The following is a 17,036-nucleotide window of genomic DNA, read 5'->3' on the forward strand; positions in this document are numbered from 1 at the left end:
TTTGCTTTTTTTTTTTTTTTAGCGACCCTTGGTGCTAAATTTTTTTTTGAGACAGAGTCTCGCTGTCCCCAGGCTGGAGTGCAGTGGCAGGATCTTGGCTCATCGCAACCTCCAACTCCCTGGTTCAAGCGATTCTCCTGCCTCAGCCTCCGGAGTAGCTGTGATTACAGGCACACACCAGCACGCTCAGCTTTTTTTTTTTTTTTTTTTTTTTGAGACGTCGTCTCGCTCCGTCACCACGCTGGAGTGCAGGGGCACCATCTCGGCTCACTGCAACCTCCGACTCCCAGGTTCAAGCGATTCTCCTGCCTCAGCCTCCTGAGTAGTTCGCATTACAGGCACGCGCCACCAGGCCCGGCTAATATTTGTATTTTCAGTAGAGAAGTGGTTTCACTGGGTTGGCCAGGCTGGTCAACGAACTCCCGACCTCGTGATCCACCCACTTCGGCCTCCAAAGTTCTGGGATTACAGGCGTGAGCCACCGCGCCCGGCCTCTTCTTCTTTTTTTTTTTTCTAATTTCAAAGGAGTACAATTAAACTGCCAGGTAAAGCTCAAAGGTCGTCTTTTTTATAGTGTTTTGTCTTTATATTCCCTTTAGCCTCCACTTTCCTCTATCCAGTCGCCGCACCCTTTCCCCCAAGCCCGGTTTTTCAAGGCTTCAGAGTAGCGCTGCTCCAGGTAAAAGGAAGTCTCAGCACAGAATCTTCAAACCTTCTCGGAGGCCACTAAGGTCCCTGCCGTCGCCAGGGAGAGAAAGCACCTGGGGCGGGGCAGGGCGCGCGGGCGCACACCTGCGGAGGGGGCGGGGCGCCAACAATTGCCCCGGGGCTGGGGGAGGGGAGCTACTCACTCCCCGCCCCCGGGCGGTGACTCATCACCGGGCACCGGCGGCCGGAGGTGAGCCGACCCGGGCTGGGGCCGAGAGGCGGGGCCGCCAGGTCGGGTAGGTCTGCGCTTCTCTCCGGCGCGCGCACTGAGCGCAAGTCCTTCAGCGAGCAAGCACCTTCGGCGCGGTCCGAGGACCCCCTCGTCGCAGTCCTCCCGACGCAGACCCGCGCGCCCCAGGCTTCTCGCCGCCGGGCCGGCTTCTCGTGCTTCGCTCCCTGCGCACGCCCTCCCGCGAGTCCCCGGCGCGTGGACAGCATGGCGCCCCCGCAGGTCCTTGCGTTCGGGCTCCTGCTTGCGGCGACGACGGCGACTTTGGCCGCAGCTGAGGAAGGTGAGGCGCGGACTTGGAGCAGGAGTTGTGGAGTTGGGCTGGCCTGGAGGGCAGCGGCCTGCGGCCCCCGAGGCGGGGATAATGGGGAGGGCACCGAGAGGCCGCGCTTTGCAGCCTGGAGACCAGACGGCGCGGCGGTGCCCCTGCCGCGGCCCTTGTCGCGGTAGGAAGCGGCAAGGAGGCGCTCACTCGCGCCGGCCGGGGGAAGCCTCACTTTGCAGCTTTGCTCCCCTCGGTAGGGAAATGGCCCGGGGCGGAGGCGGGGGACAGCTGAGGAACTGAGTGGCCACGTCCAGGAATCCTGCGGCCACCGAACCAATGCTTCGCGCCCTGGCGCACCCACCTCCTCAGGTCGGGGTGGACTCGGGGTTCCATAACAGCCCGAGCCGGTGGCGGAGTCTCTGCGATAGGGACCAGCTGGCCCGCCCTTGTCCTTGTCACCTACGGCGGGCCCCGGATGTGGCCTCAGGCGGGGACAGGTGCCCGCACGCAGAGGCCTCCAGGGCCGCTATGCACCTGCGCGCAGCCTGTGGGCCTGGATTACACAGGCGTGTGGGTGTTTTCCCTTTTCTTTTTTTTTTTTTTTTTTTTTTTTTTTGAGACGGAGTTTCGCTCTTGTTACCCAGGCTGGAGCGCAATGGCGCGATCTCGGCTCACCGCAATCTCCGCCTCCTGGGTTCAGGCAATTCTCCTGCCTCAGCCTCCTGAGTAGCTGGGATTACAGGCACGCGCCACCGTGCCCAGCTAACTTTTTGTATTAGTAGAGACGGGGTTTCACCATGTTGACCAGGATGGTCTCGATCTCTTGACCTCGTGATCCACCCGCCTCGGCCTCCCAAAGTGCTGGGATTACATGTTTTCCCTTTTCTAAGGATCGGATGAGTAATGCCGAGCTTATTGTAGTGAACGCAGAAACAACGATAACCATAAAGTGTAAAAACCTATAATCCCACCATTTTGAGAATCCCGTAATTAATAACTAGATATATCTTTCTTTATTTCTTTTCTTTTCTTTTTTCTTTTTTTTTTTTTCTTTTTTTTGAGACGGAGTTTCGCTCTTGTTACCCAGGCTGGAGTGCAATGGCGCGATCTTGAACTGTAACTGCTACCTTCCTGGCTCAGACCATTCTCCTGCCTTAGCCTTTACACCCGGCTAATTTTTGTATTTATTTATTTTATTATTATTATTAGAGACCAAGTTTCGCTCTTGTCTCCCAGGCTGGAATGCAACCTCTGACTCCTGGGTTCAGGCGATTCTTCTGCCTCAGCCTCCTGAGTAGCTGGGCCTACAGGCGCGTGCACCACCACGCTCGAGTAATTTGTATTTTTAGCAGAGACGGTGTCGCCATGTTGACCAGGCTGGTCTCGAACTCCTGACCTCAGGTGATCCACCTGCCTTGGCCTCCCAAAGTGCGGGGATTACAAGTGCCAGCCTCCTAAGTAGCTGGGATCACTGGCACCCACCACCATACCCCGATAATTTTTATATTTGCATTTTCATTTGTTTATTTATTTTTGAGATGGAGTGACGCTCTGTTGCCCAGGCTGGAGTGCAATGGAACAATCTCGGCTCACTGCAACCTCTGCCTCCCAGGTTCAAGCAGTTCTCTGTCTCATCCTCCGGAGTAGCTTGGATTACAGGAGTAGCTTGGATTACAGACATCTGCTCTCTCTCTCTCGCTCTCCCCACCCCCGAACTCTCTCTCTCCCTTTCCTCCCTCCCCCCCTCGCTCGCTGCCCCCTCTCTCCTCTTCTCTCCTCTTCTCTCTCTCTCTCTCGCTACTCTCTCTCTCTCTCTCTCTCTCTCTCTCGCTTCCCTCTCTCTCCTCTCTTCTCTCTCTTCTGTCTCTCCTCTCTCTCTGCCCTCTCTCTCTCGCCCCTCTCTCTCTCGCTCCTCTCTCTCGCTTCTCTCTCTCTCCTCGCTCTCTCGCTCCTTTCTCTCTCCTCTCTCTCGCTCCCCTCTCTTCTCTCTCTTCTCTCTCCTCTCTCTCTCCTCTCTCTCTCTCTCTCGCTCCTCTGTCTCGCTCCTCTCTCTCTTCTCTCCTTGCTCTCGCTCCTTTCTTTCTCTCCCCTCTCTCTCGCTCCCCTCTCCTCTCTCTCTCTCGCTCTCGCTCTTTTCTCTCCTCTCTCTCTCCCCCCTCTCTCTCTCCTCCCCCCTTGCTCCTCTCTCTCTCTCCCCCTCTCTCTCTCCCTCTCTCTCGCTCTCTCTCCCCTCTCTCTCTCCCCTCTCTCCCCTCTGTCTCCCCTCTCTCTCCCCTCTCTCTCCCCTCTCTTTCCCCTCTCTTTCCCTCTCTCTCTCTCGCTCTCTCTCTCCTCTCTCTCTCTCTCGCTCCTCTCTCTCCCTCTCTCTCTCGCTCCTCTCTCTCCTCTCTCTCTCTCTCTCTCCTCTCTCGCTCTCTCTTGCTCCTCTCTCTCTCACTTATTAAAACTCACTGCATTCTCCATCTCCCCAAAGTGTTGGGATTACAGGCATGACCTACCTTATTTGTAAGATGGTGTCTAAAAGTGGAGTGGCGTTTGCCAAAGCTCTGTGGAAGGGCTTTTATATTTCACCAGTGGAATGGCCAAAATTCAGTGATTACACTCTCTCAAAGTAATGCAGTTTAGTCAACTCATATTTTTCTAGCTTCAATCTGGGACTACATACTTAATGTTAAATTTCTTTAAAGTGATGGTAGCCGCTACAGGCTTCTGCTCAGAAAGTCTGCACCTGACTGGTCTGTTTTAAATTTCATGCCCCTTAGGGATGAACAATTACTTTTAAACAAGTACAGGACGGGGCTGCAGAAGATTTTCTAACTTGTGAGGACAAGTGCTGTATTTTCCCCTTTTGTGACCCCAATATTGAGTTTAGTGTTGGACAGATTATCGGTGGTTCATATCGATTATAACTTGAACAGGGAAAAATTGAAGTCAATTTAGGGTACTTGGGATATGAAGGATCAATATAAAAACTCTGCTTTGTCTTACTAGCTTTTTTTCCCTCTCTTCAGTTGAACTGAGGAGATAGTTTTTGTTTTTAATGATTGTGCTCTTTTAAGTAGACAGAAGGAATTACATAATCTTGCCAATTCGAAGTTAAATGAACTTTTGAGGTAGTCAAGGACTAAATTATTAAACTGACATCAATAACCCAGAATGAGCTGCTTAGTATCACTTTCCAAATCAGGTACTGGGACTTAATTTAGTTAGGAAACTCACTTACAGGGATGACCCCAACTGCAGTTGAAAGCGTAATTTTTCCAAGATGTAAAATGGTTTAAAGATTTAATATATTCCTGTTAAGCCCCAAAGGTAACATCCCTCATTTAAGAAAATGGGGTGGGAGAGCCAGAGAAGGTGAGGATTCGCAGATTCTAGAATTGGAATTGTTGATTTTTTTGTAAAAGAGGCAGTGGTGGCTCACACTTGCAATCTCAGCACTTTGGGAGGCCAAGGTGAATGGATTACCTGAGGTCAGGAGTTCGAGACCAGCCTGACCAACATGGTGAATCTCTGTCTCTACTAAAAATACAAAAAAAGAACCGGTGCAGTGGCTCATGCCTATAATCCTAGCACTTTGGGAGGCTGAGGTGGACAGGTCAGGAGGTCAGGAGTTCGAGACCAGCCTGGCCATTATGCCGAAACCCCATCTTTACTAAAAATACAAAAATTAGCCAGGCATGGTGGTAGATGCCTGTAGTCCCAGCTACTTGGGAAGCTGTGACTGACAGGGATGTTACTTAGCAGGACAGGAGCGGGGAAGGAGCTAAGACGGGGAGTTTCACAAAGATAAAGCTAGAAATGATGTTTGAAGAGCTGTGTTCTTGTTTTAAAAAATTGTAATGGGCCAGGTGCGGTGGCTTACACCTGTAATCCCAGCACTTTGGGAGGCCAAGGTGTGCGGATCATGAAGTCAGGAGTTCAAGACCAGCCTGACCAACATGGTGAAACCCCATCTCTCCTAAAAATACAAAAGTTAGCTGAGCGTGAGGGTGCGTGCCTGTAATCTCAGCTACTCAGGAGACTGAGGCAAGGGAATCTCTTGAACCCAGGAGGCGGAGGTTGCAGTGAGCCGAGATCACGCCATTGCACTCCATCCTGGGTGACAGGGTGAGACTCTGTCTCAAAAAAAAAATTGTAACAGGAGGCCAGGCATGGTGGCTCATGCCTATAATCCCAGTACTTTGGGAGGCTGAGGCAGGAGGATTGCTTGAGGCCAGGAGTTTGAAACCAGCCTGGGCAACATGGCGAAACCCCGGTCTCTACAAACAGTAAAAAATTAGCTAGGCATGGTGGTGCGTGCCTGTAGTCACAGCTACTTGGGAAGCTGAGATGGGAGGATCACTTGAGCCCAGTAGGTCCAGGCTGCAGTAAGCTAAGATTATGCCACTGCATTCCAGCCTGGGCCACAGAGTGAGATCCTATTTGAAAAAAGATGTGAAACAGGAATGCATGCAGATTAAACTATGTGTCTATATAAAGTTTTAGCAAGTGCCAGGCACTTAGGAAGCACTCTATAGCTGAAAAATATAATATTCAGGACCACTTTTTAAGGTTTTGTGTCCCTGTAACTTGAGGCATTATTATTAGAATATGAGAGTTAATAGATCCACATTTTAAAGTAGATTTTTTGTTAAAATTTTCTAGAATGTCACTGCGAAAACTACAAGCTGGCCGTAAACTGCGTTATGAATAGCAACCGTCAATGCCAGTGTACTTCAGTTGGTTCACAAAATACCATCATTTGCTCAAAGTGTGAGTAAAATATCCTTATTGCCTGTAAGCTTTATTTTGACTTAATACTTTTTAAATTTATGTGCCTTGCGTTGGAACGAGTTTTACTGGCTCAAATCTGAATTATGTTATAAAGTAAGTGTGGGAACACATAAGTTTCAAAGAATCTTTGGCCCTGGTGCTTTAGAGTTAAATATTTTTTTCCCTGTAATCATGAAACCAGTTATTTTTCAGTTTGGCATTAAGGTTTCTTTTTCAGTGGCTTCCAAATGTTTGGTGATGAAGGCGGAAATTACTAACTCAAAACTTGGGAGAAGAGCAAAACCTGAAGGGGCACTCCAGAACAATGATGGGCTTTACGACCCCGACTGTGATGAGAGCGGGCTCTTTAAGGCCAAGCAGTGCAATGGCACCTCCACGTGCTGGTGTGTGAACACTGCTGGGGTCAGAAGAACAGACAAGGACACTGAAATAACCTGCTCTGAGCGAGTGAGAACCTTGTGAGTGGGGCTCCCTATACTACTTGTTTTCATGGCGTTCAGATTCATTTAATTAAATTTTTTTTGATTATGTAATATGATTTCATGGTTTAGAATTCAGAAGAGAAGAGTGTCCATTGAAAAGCTTCTCTCTCATTCCAGTCCCCCTGGCTACCCAGTAGACCTCCATGGAATTGATGTCATCGATTAATCTATAACCTTCTAGAGATAGTTGATGAATTTGTTATATATCTGTTTTAGTATTTTTACATAAATGGTAGCATATGAGGCATAATTTTTCTTTCATATCTTTACTTGACATTATTCAGTATTTCATAGTTGCATTAGTATTAAATGTTTGTAATTTAACCTATGTATTTGCTTATTGATTGTGTTTTAAAAGTGAGAGATGCTTGTTTTAGGGATTGTTTAATGAAAAGGATCAGAAACCCACTCAGGCTAGCTTAAACAAAAGAAGACTTCATTGGAAGGGACTAGAAACTGGGAAGGATGTCAGGACCAAAGTGGGCACTTTTTATTTGGTCTTCTGGAGCCTCATTGTCAATTTTCTCTTCGTGCCCTTTTTTTTTTTTTTGAGACGGAGTTTCACTCTTGTCACCCAGGCTGGAGTGCAATGGCACAATCTCAGCTCACTGCAACCTCTGCCTCCTGGGTTCAAGCGACTCTCCTGTCTTAGCCTCCAAAGTAGCTGGGACTATAGTCATGTGCCACACCACACCCGACTAATTTTTGTATTTTGGTAGAGATGGGGTTTCACCATGTTGGCCAGGCTGGTCTCGAACTCCTGACATCAGGCAATCTACCTGCCTCGATGCTCCCTTGGGTGCTGGGGTTACAGGTGTGAGCCACCGAACCCATCCACTTCATGGCTTTTCATCTTTAAAGTTGAACAGGGCACAACACTGCCAGCTAAACCTTGACTTCATGTGACCTTATGTATGTGTCCAGAGAACAGAGGGTCAGTATTAGAAAGGGTGTTCCCTCCTGGGTGTGTCCTTTATGAAGGATGTGTAAGGGAAGAAATTACGGGAATATCTACTGCATAAATTATTTTTCTGTTAGTCCTTATAATTCTACAATTCTCTACTTGAGAATTTTAGTATTAGCTTATTAGCAAAATAGTATGAAATACTGAGTCATAGTCAACTGACATTATCTTTTTACTTTATAGCTGGATCATCATTGAACTAAAACACAAAGCAAGAGAAAAACCTTACGATGTTCAAAGTTTGCAGGCGTAAGTACAATTAAATGCATCGTATTATTCTTGCACAATTGGTAGCTCAAATCTTCCATTCTATACCATTAGAAAAACCAAGCCTAAATGCTTTTTCATATTTCTGAAAAATAGTTACTTGAAACAGAGTCGCAAGAATAGCAGAGATTCCAGTAATATACTTCACTTAGATCCACCATTCACATTTTGCCACGTTTGCTTTTTTATGTGTATGTGTGGATGAAGATGCATGTGTACTTTAATATCAGTGTATCTATGCGTGTGTAAATATTTTTCCCAGAAGCACATGAGAGCAAGCTGTAAACACCAGGCCCTTTTACCCCTAAGTACTTTAGTGTATCTTTTCCTAAGAACAAAAGACATTCTCTTAAATAAACCACTATACAATGATCAAATTTAGGAAATTTAACATGATATCACATTGTGCCTGTTTTCCCAATATTGTCCTTTGTAGTAATTTTTCCCCTCTGATTTAGGACCCAATCCAAGATCATGTGTCATATTTAGTTGTGGTGACTCTTTAGTCTCTTTTAATGTGAAACAGTTTCTTGACCTTTCTTTGTCTTCCATGAACTTGATATTTTTGAAGAGTGTGGGCAAGTTGTTATATATAATGTCCCTCAAATTTTGATTTGTCTGATGTTTCTTCTTAACTAAGGACAGGTTATGCATCCCTGATAGGAAAACTACTTAAGCAATCTTGTGTCCTATGTAGTACTTGACACCAGGAGTTCCATGATGTCAGCTTGTCCCTTAACTAGTAATGTAAACTTTGGGTAAAGTGGTATCCATCAGGTTTTTCCACTGTGAAGTTACCAGTCTCCCTTTGTAATTCATAAATAATCTATGGGCAGATACTTGAATACTTAGTAAATGTTATTTTTCTAATTAAACTGGCACCCATCAGTTTTAATATCAATGGGTGGTTCTAGCCTGAATCAATTATTATGATAGTTGCAAAATGGCATAACAATTTTAACTTTAATGACAATTCTAGACTGTGAGCTATCTGCTTAAAGAGTAGTGCTTCTTACTGTTGTGTGGTACAAACTTTTTTTAAACAGATTTTAAATTATTTACAGTGCGCTTCGGGAGGCAATCACAACGCGTTATCACCTGGATGAAAAATTTATCACAAATGTTGAGGTATGATTTTTTAAATAAGTGAGCTTTAGCAGAAACTTGGTGAGAGAGTATGATTTGAATATAAAGGACAGCCAGTGCTTTTAGTGGTGGTTAAATGCACTTACTGGAGCAACAGTTTCAAATCCTGGGTACTTAATGTGAATTTCCTGTTATTGTTTTTTTGTTGTTGTTTGTTTATTTAAGACAGTCTCGGCCGGGCGCAGTGGCTCATGCCTGTAATCCCAGCACTTTGGGAGGCCGAGGCGGGCAGATCATGAGGTCAAGAGATTGAGACCATCCTGGCCAACATGGTGAAACCCCGTGTCTACTAAAATTACAAAAAAAATTAGCTGGGTATGGTGGTGTGTGCCTGTAGTCCCAACTACTCAGGAGGCTGGCAAGATCACAGCTGACTGTAACCTCTGCCTCCCAGGTTCAAGCAATTCTCATGCCTCAGCCTCCCTAGGAGCTGGGACTATAGGCACATATCACCATGCCCAGCTAATTTTTGTATTTTTAGTATAGTCAGGGTTTTGCTTATGTTGGCCAGGCTGGTCTCAAACTCCTGGCCTCAAGTGATCTGCCTGCTTCAGCCTCCCAAAGTGTTGGGATTACAGGTGTGAGCCACCACGCCTAGCCCATTGTTTTCGGTTATTGTTGTTTTCCTTCTATGGCCTTTGAAAAGCCTAGTTTTGGCCAGGTGCGGTGGCTCACAGCTGTAAACCCAGTACTTTGGGAGGCTGATGCAGACAGATCACGAGGTCAGGAGATCAAGACCAGCCTGACTAACACAGTGAAACCTTGTCTCTACTAAATTAGCCAGGCGTGGTGGCATGCACCTATAGTCCCAGCTACTCAGGAGTCTGAAGCAGGATAACCACTTGAACCTGGGAGGCGGAGGTTACAGTGAGCCAAGATGATCATGCCACTGCACTCTAGCCTGGGTGACAGAGTGAGACTGTCTAAAAAAAAAAAAAAAAAAGAAAAAGAAAAGAAAAGCCTAGTTTTAACCCTAAAGAAAATGTATCTCTTACTATCCCTAAAACATTTGCATTTTCTTTTCTTTTCTTTTTTTTTAGAGATGGGGTTTCACCATCTTGGCCAGGCTAGCCTTGAACTCCTGACCTCTTGATCCACCCATCTCAGGCTCCCAAAGTGCTGGGATTACAGGCGTGAGCCGCACCCAGCCAACATTTGCATTTTCTTACCCTGGAGAAGCTGTCCCTGTGGATGAGCTCTAGTAACATCCTAAAGTAAATATGCACCAAAATTACTTTTGGTAAGTAATGCTTTTGGTGCATATTTACTTTAGGATGTTACTGGAGCTCCCATCGTCTCTGCTTTAAGGAACTAATCCTTAACCAGTTAGCCCCTACTTAACTCTTTCAACTCTGGTTTAAAAAATAAAAAGCTTGAATAGTGTGATGGAACTCTTTGAAGGCAGTATGAATTTATTCAAGACTCTTTAGAAAGAATATACTTTTTTTGCTCTTTAAAAACAACATGGTAAATGCATACTGCATTTTAGATTGCATTTCTTTAGTATTTTAGTTTTAAAGTAGTTCTGATTCAAATAAAATACTTTGATAGCTTATTTTAAAATCTTTTCAAGATATCTTAGGAAAAATCGTGCATTGTAATTATGTTTGGTTTCGTGGCTGTCTTATTTCCCTTTGATAGAGTTAGAGATCTCCCAAAGATTTCTTGATTAGTGCTAAACTTAATTATCCAATAATGGAAAGGAACAGCGATGCATGTAGATTACAGAAAATCAAACACTGAATATTCTGATTCTCAAATAATGTTATTTTCATATGTTTTTGATATTATAATTAATTTGTATTCAATTTTTCCTCCAGTATGAGAATAATGTTATTACTATTGATCTGGTTCAAAATTCTTCTCAAAAAACTCAGAATGATGTGGACATAGCTGATGTGGCTTACTATTTTGAAAAAGATGTGAGTATAATCTTCTTTATTCTGTTCCTGTGTTCAGAAATGTAGTCTACCATGCTTCAATGAATTAAATTTTTTTTTTTTTTGAGACAAAGTCTTGCTCTGTCACCCAGGCCAGAATACAGTGGCATGATCTCAGCTCACTGCAACCTCCACCTCCCAGGTTCAAGCAGTTCTCCTGCCTCAGCCTCCCAAGTAGCTGAAATTGCAGGCATGCGCCACCACGTCCATGCGAAACAACTAAAAATAGTTGTTTCGTATTTTTAGTGGAGATGGGGTTTCACTGTGTTGGCCAGGCTGGTTTCAAACTCCTGACCTCAAGTGATCCACCCACCTTGGCCTCCCAAAGTGCTGGGATTACAGGCATGAGCCACTGCGCCCGGCCAAGTTAAAAATATTTCATCATCTTTTTCTCCACTTATAGATCAACCAAATGGTTTTTCTGCTGCCATTAATTTTGCCTCCCTGTCACTTACATGCATCTTGCTTATTTGTATATTTACGCCTCTTATCAAATTGTTCTGCCTAAAATATCTCCCCTCTTTCTTATAATTCTATTTATTATTATTTATTATCTACTTGGTAGTTAGTTAGTTTGTGCATATATGCTCCCTGATGATATTTATAATTTACACAAATAAGGATCTGTTTAAAAAGACTGTGTAACTGGTATGATTACAGTATTTTGTTTAAACTTTATTATAGTGAGGTATTTTTTGCTGAAATATGAGATTTCTTCAAAGTTATCTGGGTGGGGTGAAGGGATAAAAGGAAGAAAAGATGAAGAGGCCATGGTTTGATGTCATTGCATCGGGGTGATGGATGCAAGGTATCATTGCACTACTCTTTCTACCTTCATGTATGTTGAAAGGTTCCTGGAATAAACAGGTTTTTTTTTTTTTTTTTTGAGACAGAGTTTTGCTCTTGTTGCCCAGGCTGGAGTGCAATGGTGTGATCTCTGCTCACCACAACCTCTGCCTCCCGGGTTCAAGGCAATTCTCCTGCCTCAGCCTCCTGAGTAGCTAGGATTACAGGCATGCGCCACCACACCTGGCTAATTTTGTATTTTTAGTAGAGATGGGGTTCTCCATGTTGGTCAGGCTGGACTTGAGCTCCCAACCTGACCAGGTGATTTGCCCGCCTCAGCCTCCCAAAGTGCTGGGATTACAGGCATGAGCCACCTCGCCCAGCCAGTTGTTTTTTAAAGTTTCAATAGATTAGATTGTTATCTCTAAAATCATAAAGATTCTTGGGAGCAGTTCTTTTGGCATACAATTTGTATGTAATTATTTGTGGCTATGCATGGTTTTCTTAAATATTTTTAATTCCTTTTCTCTTTTTCAATTCAGGTTAAAGGTGAATCCTTGTTTCACCCTTCTAAGAAAATGGACCTGAGAGTAAATGGGGAACAACTGGATCTGGATCCTGGTCAAACTTTAATTTATTATGTTGATGAAAAAGCACCTGAATTCTCAATGCAGGGTCTAAAAGCTGGTGTTATTGCTGTTATTGTGGTTGTAGTGATAGCAGTTGTTGCTGGAATTGTTGTGCTGGTGAGTACAGAACAAGTAAAATTTCATTTAAGGATGTATTTTTTTCAGGAAAAAATAATTATGGCTGGGTGTGGTGGCTCACACTTGGGAGGCTGAGACAGGTGGATCACTTGAGACCAGGAGTTTGAGACCAGACTAAGCAACATGGTGTAACCCCATCTGTACTAAAAATACAAATATTAGCCAGACATGATGGCTTGCACCTGTGGTCCCATCTACTAGGGAGGCTATGTGGGAGGGGTCAGTTGAGCCCAGGAGGTCAAGGCTGCAGTGAGCCATGATCACACCACACACTCCCTCCTGGATAACAGAGCAGGACCCTGTCTCAAAAAAAAAAAAAAGGAAAAAGGTAATAATATGAAAAAGTAACATATGTATTCCAAAACATATTAAAGGAAAAAAAATCTTCATTTTTTAATAATTTTCTATAGTGAACGAATCTATTGTATTTCTGGTCTATTTTTACAAAAGTCATTTTACAAAGCAAGAAAGAATACTAATCTGTAAAAAGCTTGCGGCTGTGCACCTCACAGGCCAGTTACATTTGCCATCAAGCAGCAAGAGTCTTTCAGTTCTCACTGCAAACAATTCAACACCTAGTGCAAAATACCTCAACCCCCAAACCACTCAATGAGATAGAACAACAGACACAAAATTAATGTTAGCCATAGGAAAGAGTTAAAAGTGACATGTGAATCAATACTTCCAAGTAAAGATGAGCAAATTAAGTTTAGCGGTGCTTCAGCAAAAGAATGTATCACTTGAAGAAATTAAAGGTTTATTTTAGGAATGTAAGGATCAAGAAATCTTACTAACATTGGCCAGGCGTGATGGCTCATGCCTGTAATCCCAACATTTTGGGAGGCTGGGGCGGGGCAGATCACTTGAGGTCAGGAGTTCGAGACCAGCCTGGCCAACGTGGTGAAACCCTGTCTCCATAAACACAAAAATCAGCTGGGCATGATGGCATATACATGTAATCCCAGCCCAGCTGCTCAGGAGGCTGAGGCAGGAAAATTGCTTAAACCTAGGAGGTGGAGGTTACAGTGAGCCAAGACCTTGCCACTGCACTACAGCCTGGGTGACAGCAAGACTCTGTCTCAGAAAAAAGAATTAAAGAAAAGAAAAAAAAAGGGCTGGGCGTGGTGGCTCATGCCTGTAATCTCAGCACTTTGGGAGGCTGAGGTGGGCAGATCACGAGGTCAGGAGTTCGAGACCAGCCTAACCAACATGGTGAAACCCGCCTCTACTAAAAATACAAAAAAAATTAGCTGGGCGCAGTGGCAAGCGCCTGTAGTCCCAGCTACTCAGAAGACTGAGGCGGGAGAATCACTTGAACCCAGGAGGCAGAGGATGGAGTGAGCCAAGATCGTGCCACTGCACTGCACTCCAGCTTGGGCAACAGAGTGAGACTTTGTCTCAAAAAAAAAAAAAAAAAAAAAGAAAATCTTACACAACAGAATTCAGAAATAGGTTTGAGGGTATTTGGGAACTTATATTTCCAGTTCAATCAACCATGTTTAGCTATCTATCTGGAAGAAAACAAAAGTTGAATTCTTATTTCACTCCACCAGCACTGGCCATATTGCCTAGCTGTGTGAGAGGGTGGCATGTCCAAAGCATAGCAGTAGGAAAGGAGTTGGGCAGTGCATCTATGTTTTTTTTTTTGAGACAAAGTCTCATTCTGTCACCCAGGCTGGAGTGCAGTGACGCAATCTTGGCTCACTGCAACCTCTGCTGCCCAGGTTCAAGCGATTCTCCTGCCTCAGTTTCTCAAGTAGCTGGGATTACTGGCTCCTGCCACCACACCCTGCTAATTTTTGTATTTTTAGTAGAAACAGGATTTCACCATGTTGGCCAGGCTGGTCTCGAACTCCTGACCTCGTGATCTGCCCGCCTCGGCCTCCCAAAGTGCTGAGATTACAGGTGTGAGCCACTGCAACTGGCTGATGTTTTTGTAGTTTTTTGTAGAGATGGGGTTTCACCATCTTGACCAGGCTGGTCTTGAACTCCTGACTTCATGATTCACCCACCTCAGCCTCCCAAAGTGCTGGGATTACAGGTGTGAGCCACCACACCCGGCCTTTTTGTTTGTTTGTTTAGTAGTGAAAATTTTATTTTATTTTGTTTTATTTATTTATTAATTCTTGAGACAGAGTCTCCTTCTCTTGCCCAGCCTGGAGTGCAGTGGCACATGATCTTGGCTCATTGCAATCTCTGCCTTCCGGGTTCAAGCTGTTCTCCTGCCTCAGTCTCCCAAGTAGCTGGGATTATAGGCACATGCCACCATGCCTGGCTAATTTTTGTATTTTTAGTAGAGATGGAGTTTCACCATGTTGGCCAGGCTGGTCTTGAACTCCTGACCTCAAGTGATCCACCTACATCGGCCCCACAAAGTGGTAGAATTATAGGCATGAGCCACCACGTTTAGCCTATTTTATTTTGTTGAACCAGAGTCTCGCTCTGTCACCCAGGCTGGAGTGCAGTGGTGCAGTCTCCACTCACTGCAACCTCTGCCTCCTGAGTTCGGGAGATTCTGGTGTCTCAGCCTCCTGAGTAGCTGGGACTACAGGTGCGTGCCACTACGCCTTGCTAATTTTTATATTTTTAATAGAGATGGGGTTTTCCATCTTGGCCAGGCTAGTCTAAAGCTCCTGACTTCAGATGATCCTCCCACCTTGGCCTCCCAAAGTGCTGGGATTATAGACGTGAGCCACTGCACTGGTGTGAAATTTTTAATTTAAGAAACAATAAATGTTTATGGATAGATGTTAAAATTATTTTTTTCATATCAAAATTATGTCCATTAAAAGGATATATGTCAATTTGGTTAACCTTTGAGTAGCAGTCCTAAAACAATAATCATCTTTCTTCCACTCAGGTTGTTTCCAGAAAGAAGAGAATGGCAAAGTATCAGAAGGCTGAGGTAAATGGGTTACTTAGCTAAATAGAAAAGCCCTGTTGAATCTCTTACTCCTAATCACTCTACCTTCCTACACACTGATGCATCTCAGTTATACTGGAGTCCCTTTATACTGTTGTCTTTAGGGTCTTAGGGACAGTCTTAGAATCTGCTCTTACCTAAATCTTCTTGCATGAATTCTACAGCAGATCACCACCTATTGATTTCTGCCTCATAGAGTGAAATGGGAAGCCTATGGTTTTTATTTTACAAAGCATCAACATCTAACAGAATCTTCTAAAGGCATACTCCAGTGGATTCACATTGGAGAAACTCATTTTGACTAATGATCTGATTTATTATCTCTAAGCCAATGAAATAATCATTTAATATGAACTTAATTTATCACAATAAATCTATTGTGTACTAACTAGTCATCTATACTAGTATGAAATCAAAATGTCAGATTGTTAGTGTGTTTTAGTCCCTTGGAATTGAACATGAACACACTTGTCCTTGAACCCTATCGGTAACATTTTTCATATACTATCAATTTTTGTGTATCTTTGTAATGTTAAATTTGTAATTGTATATGTGCCACTTACTAATATTTTAGCAAGTAATAAAAGAAACATAAAAGAACATTGGAAAAAATCTAATAGAACCAGAAAGTTCTAGCATTTTTTTCCCATTCTGTAGTAGATCATCTGGCTTACTTGATTTGGTAACCACAAGTCTAGAAGACTAACCCTGAACTGAACTGTTACAGACAGGAAGAATGACAATGTAGTGTAGTGCAGAGCAGTACAGACCTGGGTTTGGCCTGGGCAAATTGAAAATAGATAGTATGGACCTATTGCAAGGATTAAACATAATCCGTGTAAAGTGTTGGTCCCATGCTTGCCACATAAGAACATATTTGTCAACAGAGTAGTAGCAGTCATTATTGTCATTTCAGTTTGCCTGTAACTAATTGTGTGATCTGAGACAAACACTAATTTTGAACTTCAGTTTCCCCACATATAAAATGAAAGATTGATAATAGAAAGTGAATCGATTTCTTCTAGCCTTAAAAATAGTATGCACTCAATAAAAATCTTATTCTTAAAGATCTAGCTTAACTGCGACTTACCCTAGTCACTTTGGCGATCTTGTCTCTAAATAGCAGCTTGAACACACTCAAATATGTGTTTCCTTGCAATATAGCTTTTTCTTTTTTTATTTAAATGTTATAAATGTGAAAAAAAAATCAAAAATCATCTCGTGTTCCTAATAGTTTTTATTTAATGCTATTTTCAGAATGAACAAAAGATTAAAAAATTATTTAAAAAATTTTTTTCTATACTTTTTCCTGTTTCAGATAAAGGAGATGGGTGAGATGAATAGAGAACTCAATGCATAACTACTATAATTTGAAGATGACAGAAGAAGGGAAATAGCAAATGGACTCAGATTTTAAATGTATATGCATGGGACGAAGACATCTTCGAAGGTCACAAATTTGTTAGTTAAACATCATATATTTGTAATAGTGAAACCTGTACTCAAAATACAAGCAGCTTGAAATTGGCTTTACCAATCTTGAAATTTGACCACAAGTGTCTTATATATGCAAATCTAATGAAACACCCAGAACTTGGACTCCATAGTTAAAATTATTTATGCTTAACATTCAAATGTGTGCATTAAATATGCTTCCACAGTAGAGTTTGAAAGACTACTATCTGATTTATGATTGAAAGCTGCCTTTCTATTTACTTGAGTCTTGTACATACAAACTTTTTTATGAGCTGTGAAATAAAACATTTTAAACTGAATATCTTAA

General features: G+C 43.4%; 1 protein-coding gene across 1 annotated transcript; it reads left to right on the forward strand.

The window, feature by feature from the left end:
* Nucleotides 1–973: 973 nt before the first annotated feature.
* EPCAM (epithelial cell adhesion molecule) lies at nucleotides 974–17,028 on the forward strand. Its single transcript, XM_012473761.2, has 9 exons — nucleotides 974–1,220; nucleotides 5,850–5,957; nucleotides 6,196–6,436; nucleotides 7,608–7,673; nucleotides 8,756–8,819; nucleotides 10,658–10,759; nucleotides 12,106–12,309; nucleotides 15,191–15,235; nucleotides 16,572–17,028. Exons 1-9 carry the CDS (start codon nucleotides 1,145–1,147, stop codon nucleotides 16,611–16,613), a joined length of 948 nt encoding a protein of 315 aa, XP_012329184.1. The 5' UTR covers nucleotides 974–1,144; the 3' UTR covers nucleotides 16,614–17,028.
* Nucleotides 17,029–17,036: the final 8 nt, after the last annotated feature.

This window comes from Aotus nancymaae, unplaced genomic scaffold (genome assembly GCF_030222135.1).
Source record: "Aotus nancymaae isolate 86718 unplaced genomic scaffold, 86718_ANA_hifiasm-v0.15.2.pri h1tg000057l, whole genome shotgun sequence".
Classification (NCBI taxonomy): domain Eukaryota; kingdom Metazoa; phylum Chordata; class Mammalia; order Primates; family Aotidae; genus Aotus; species Aotus nancymaae.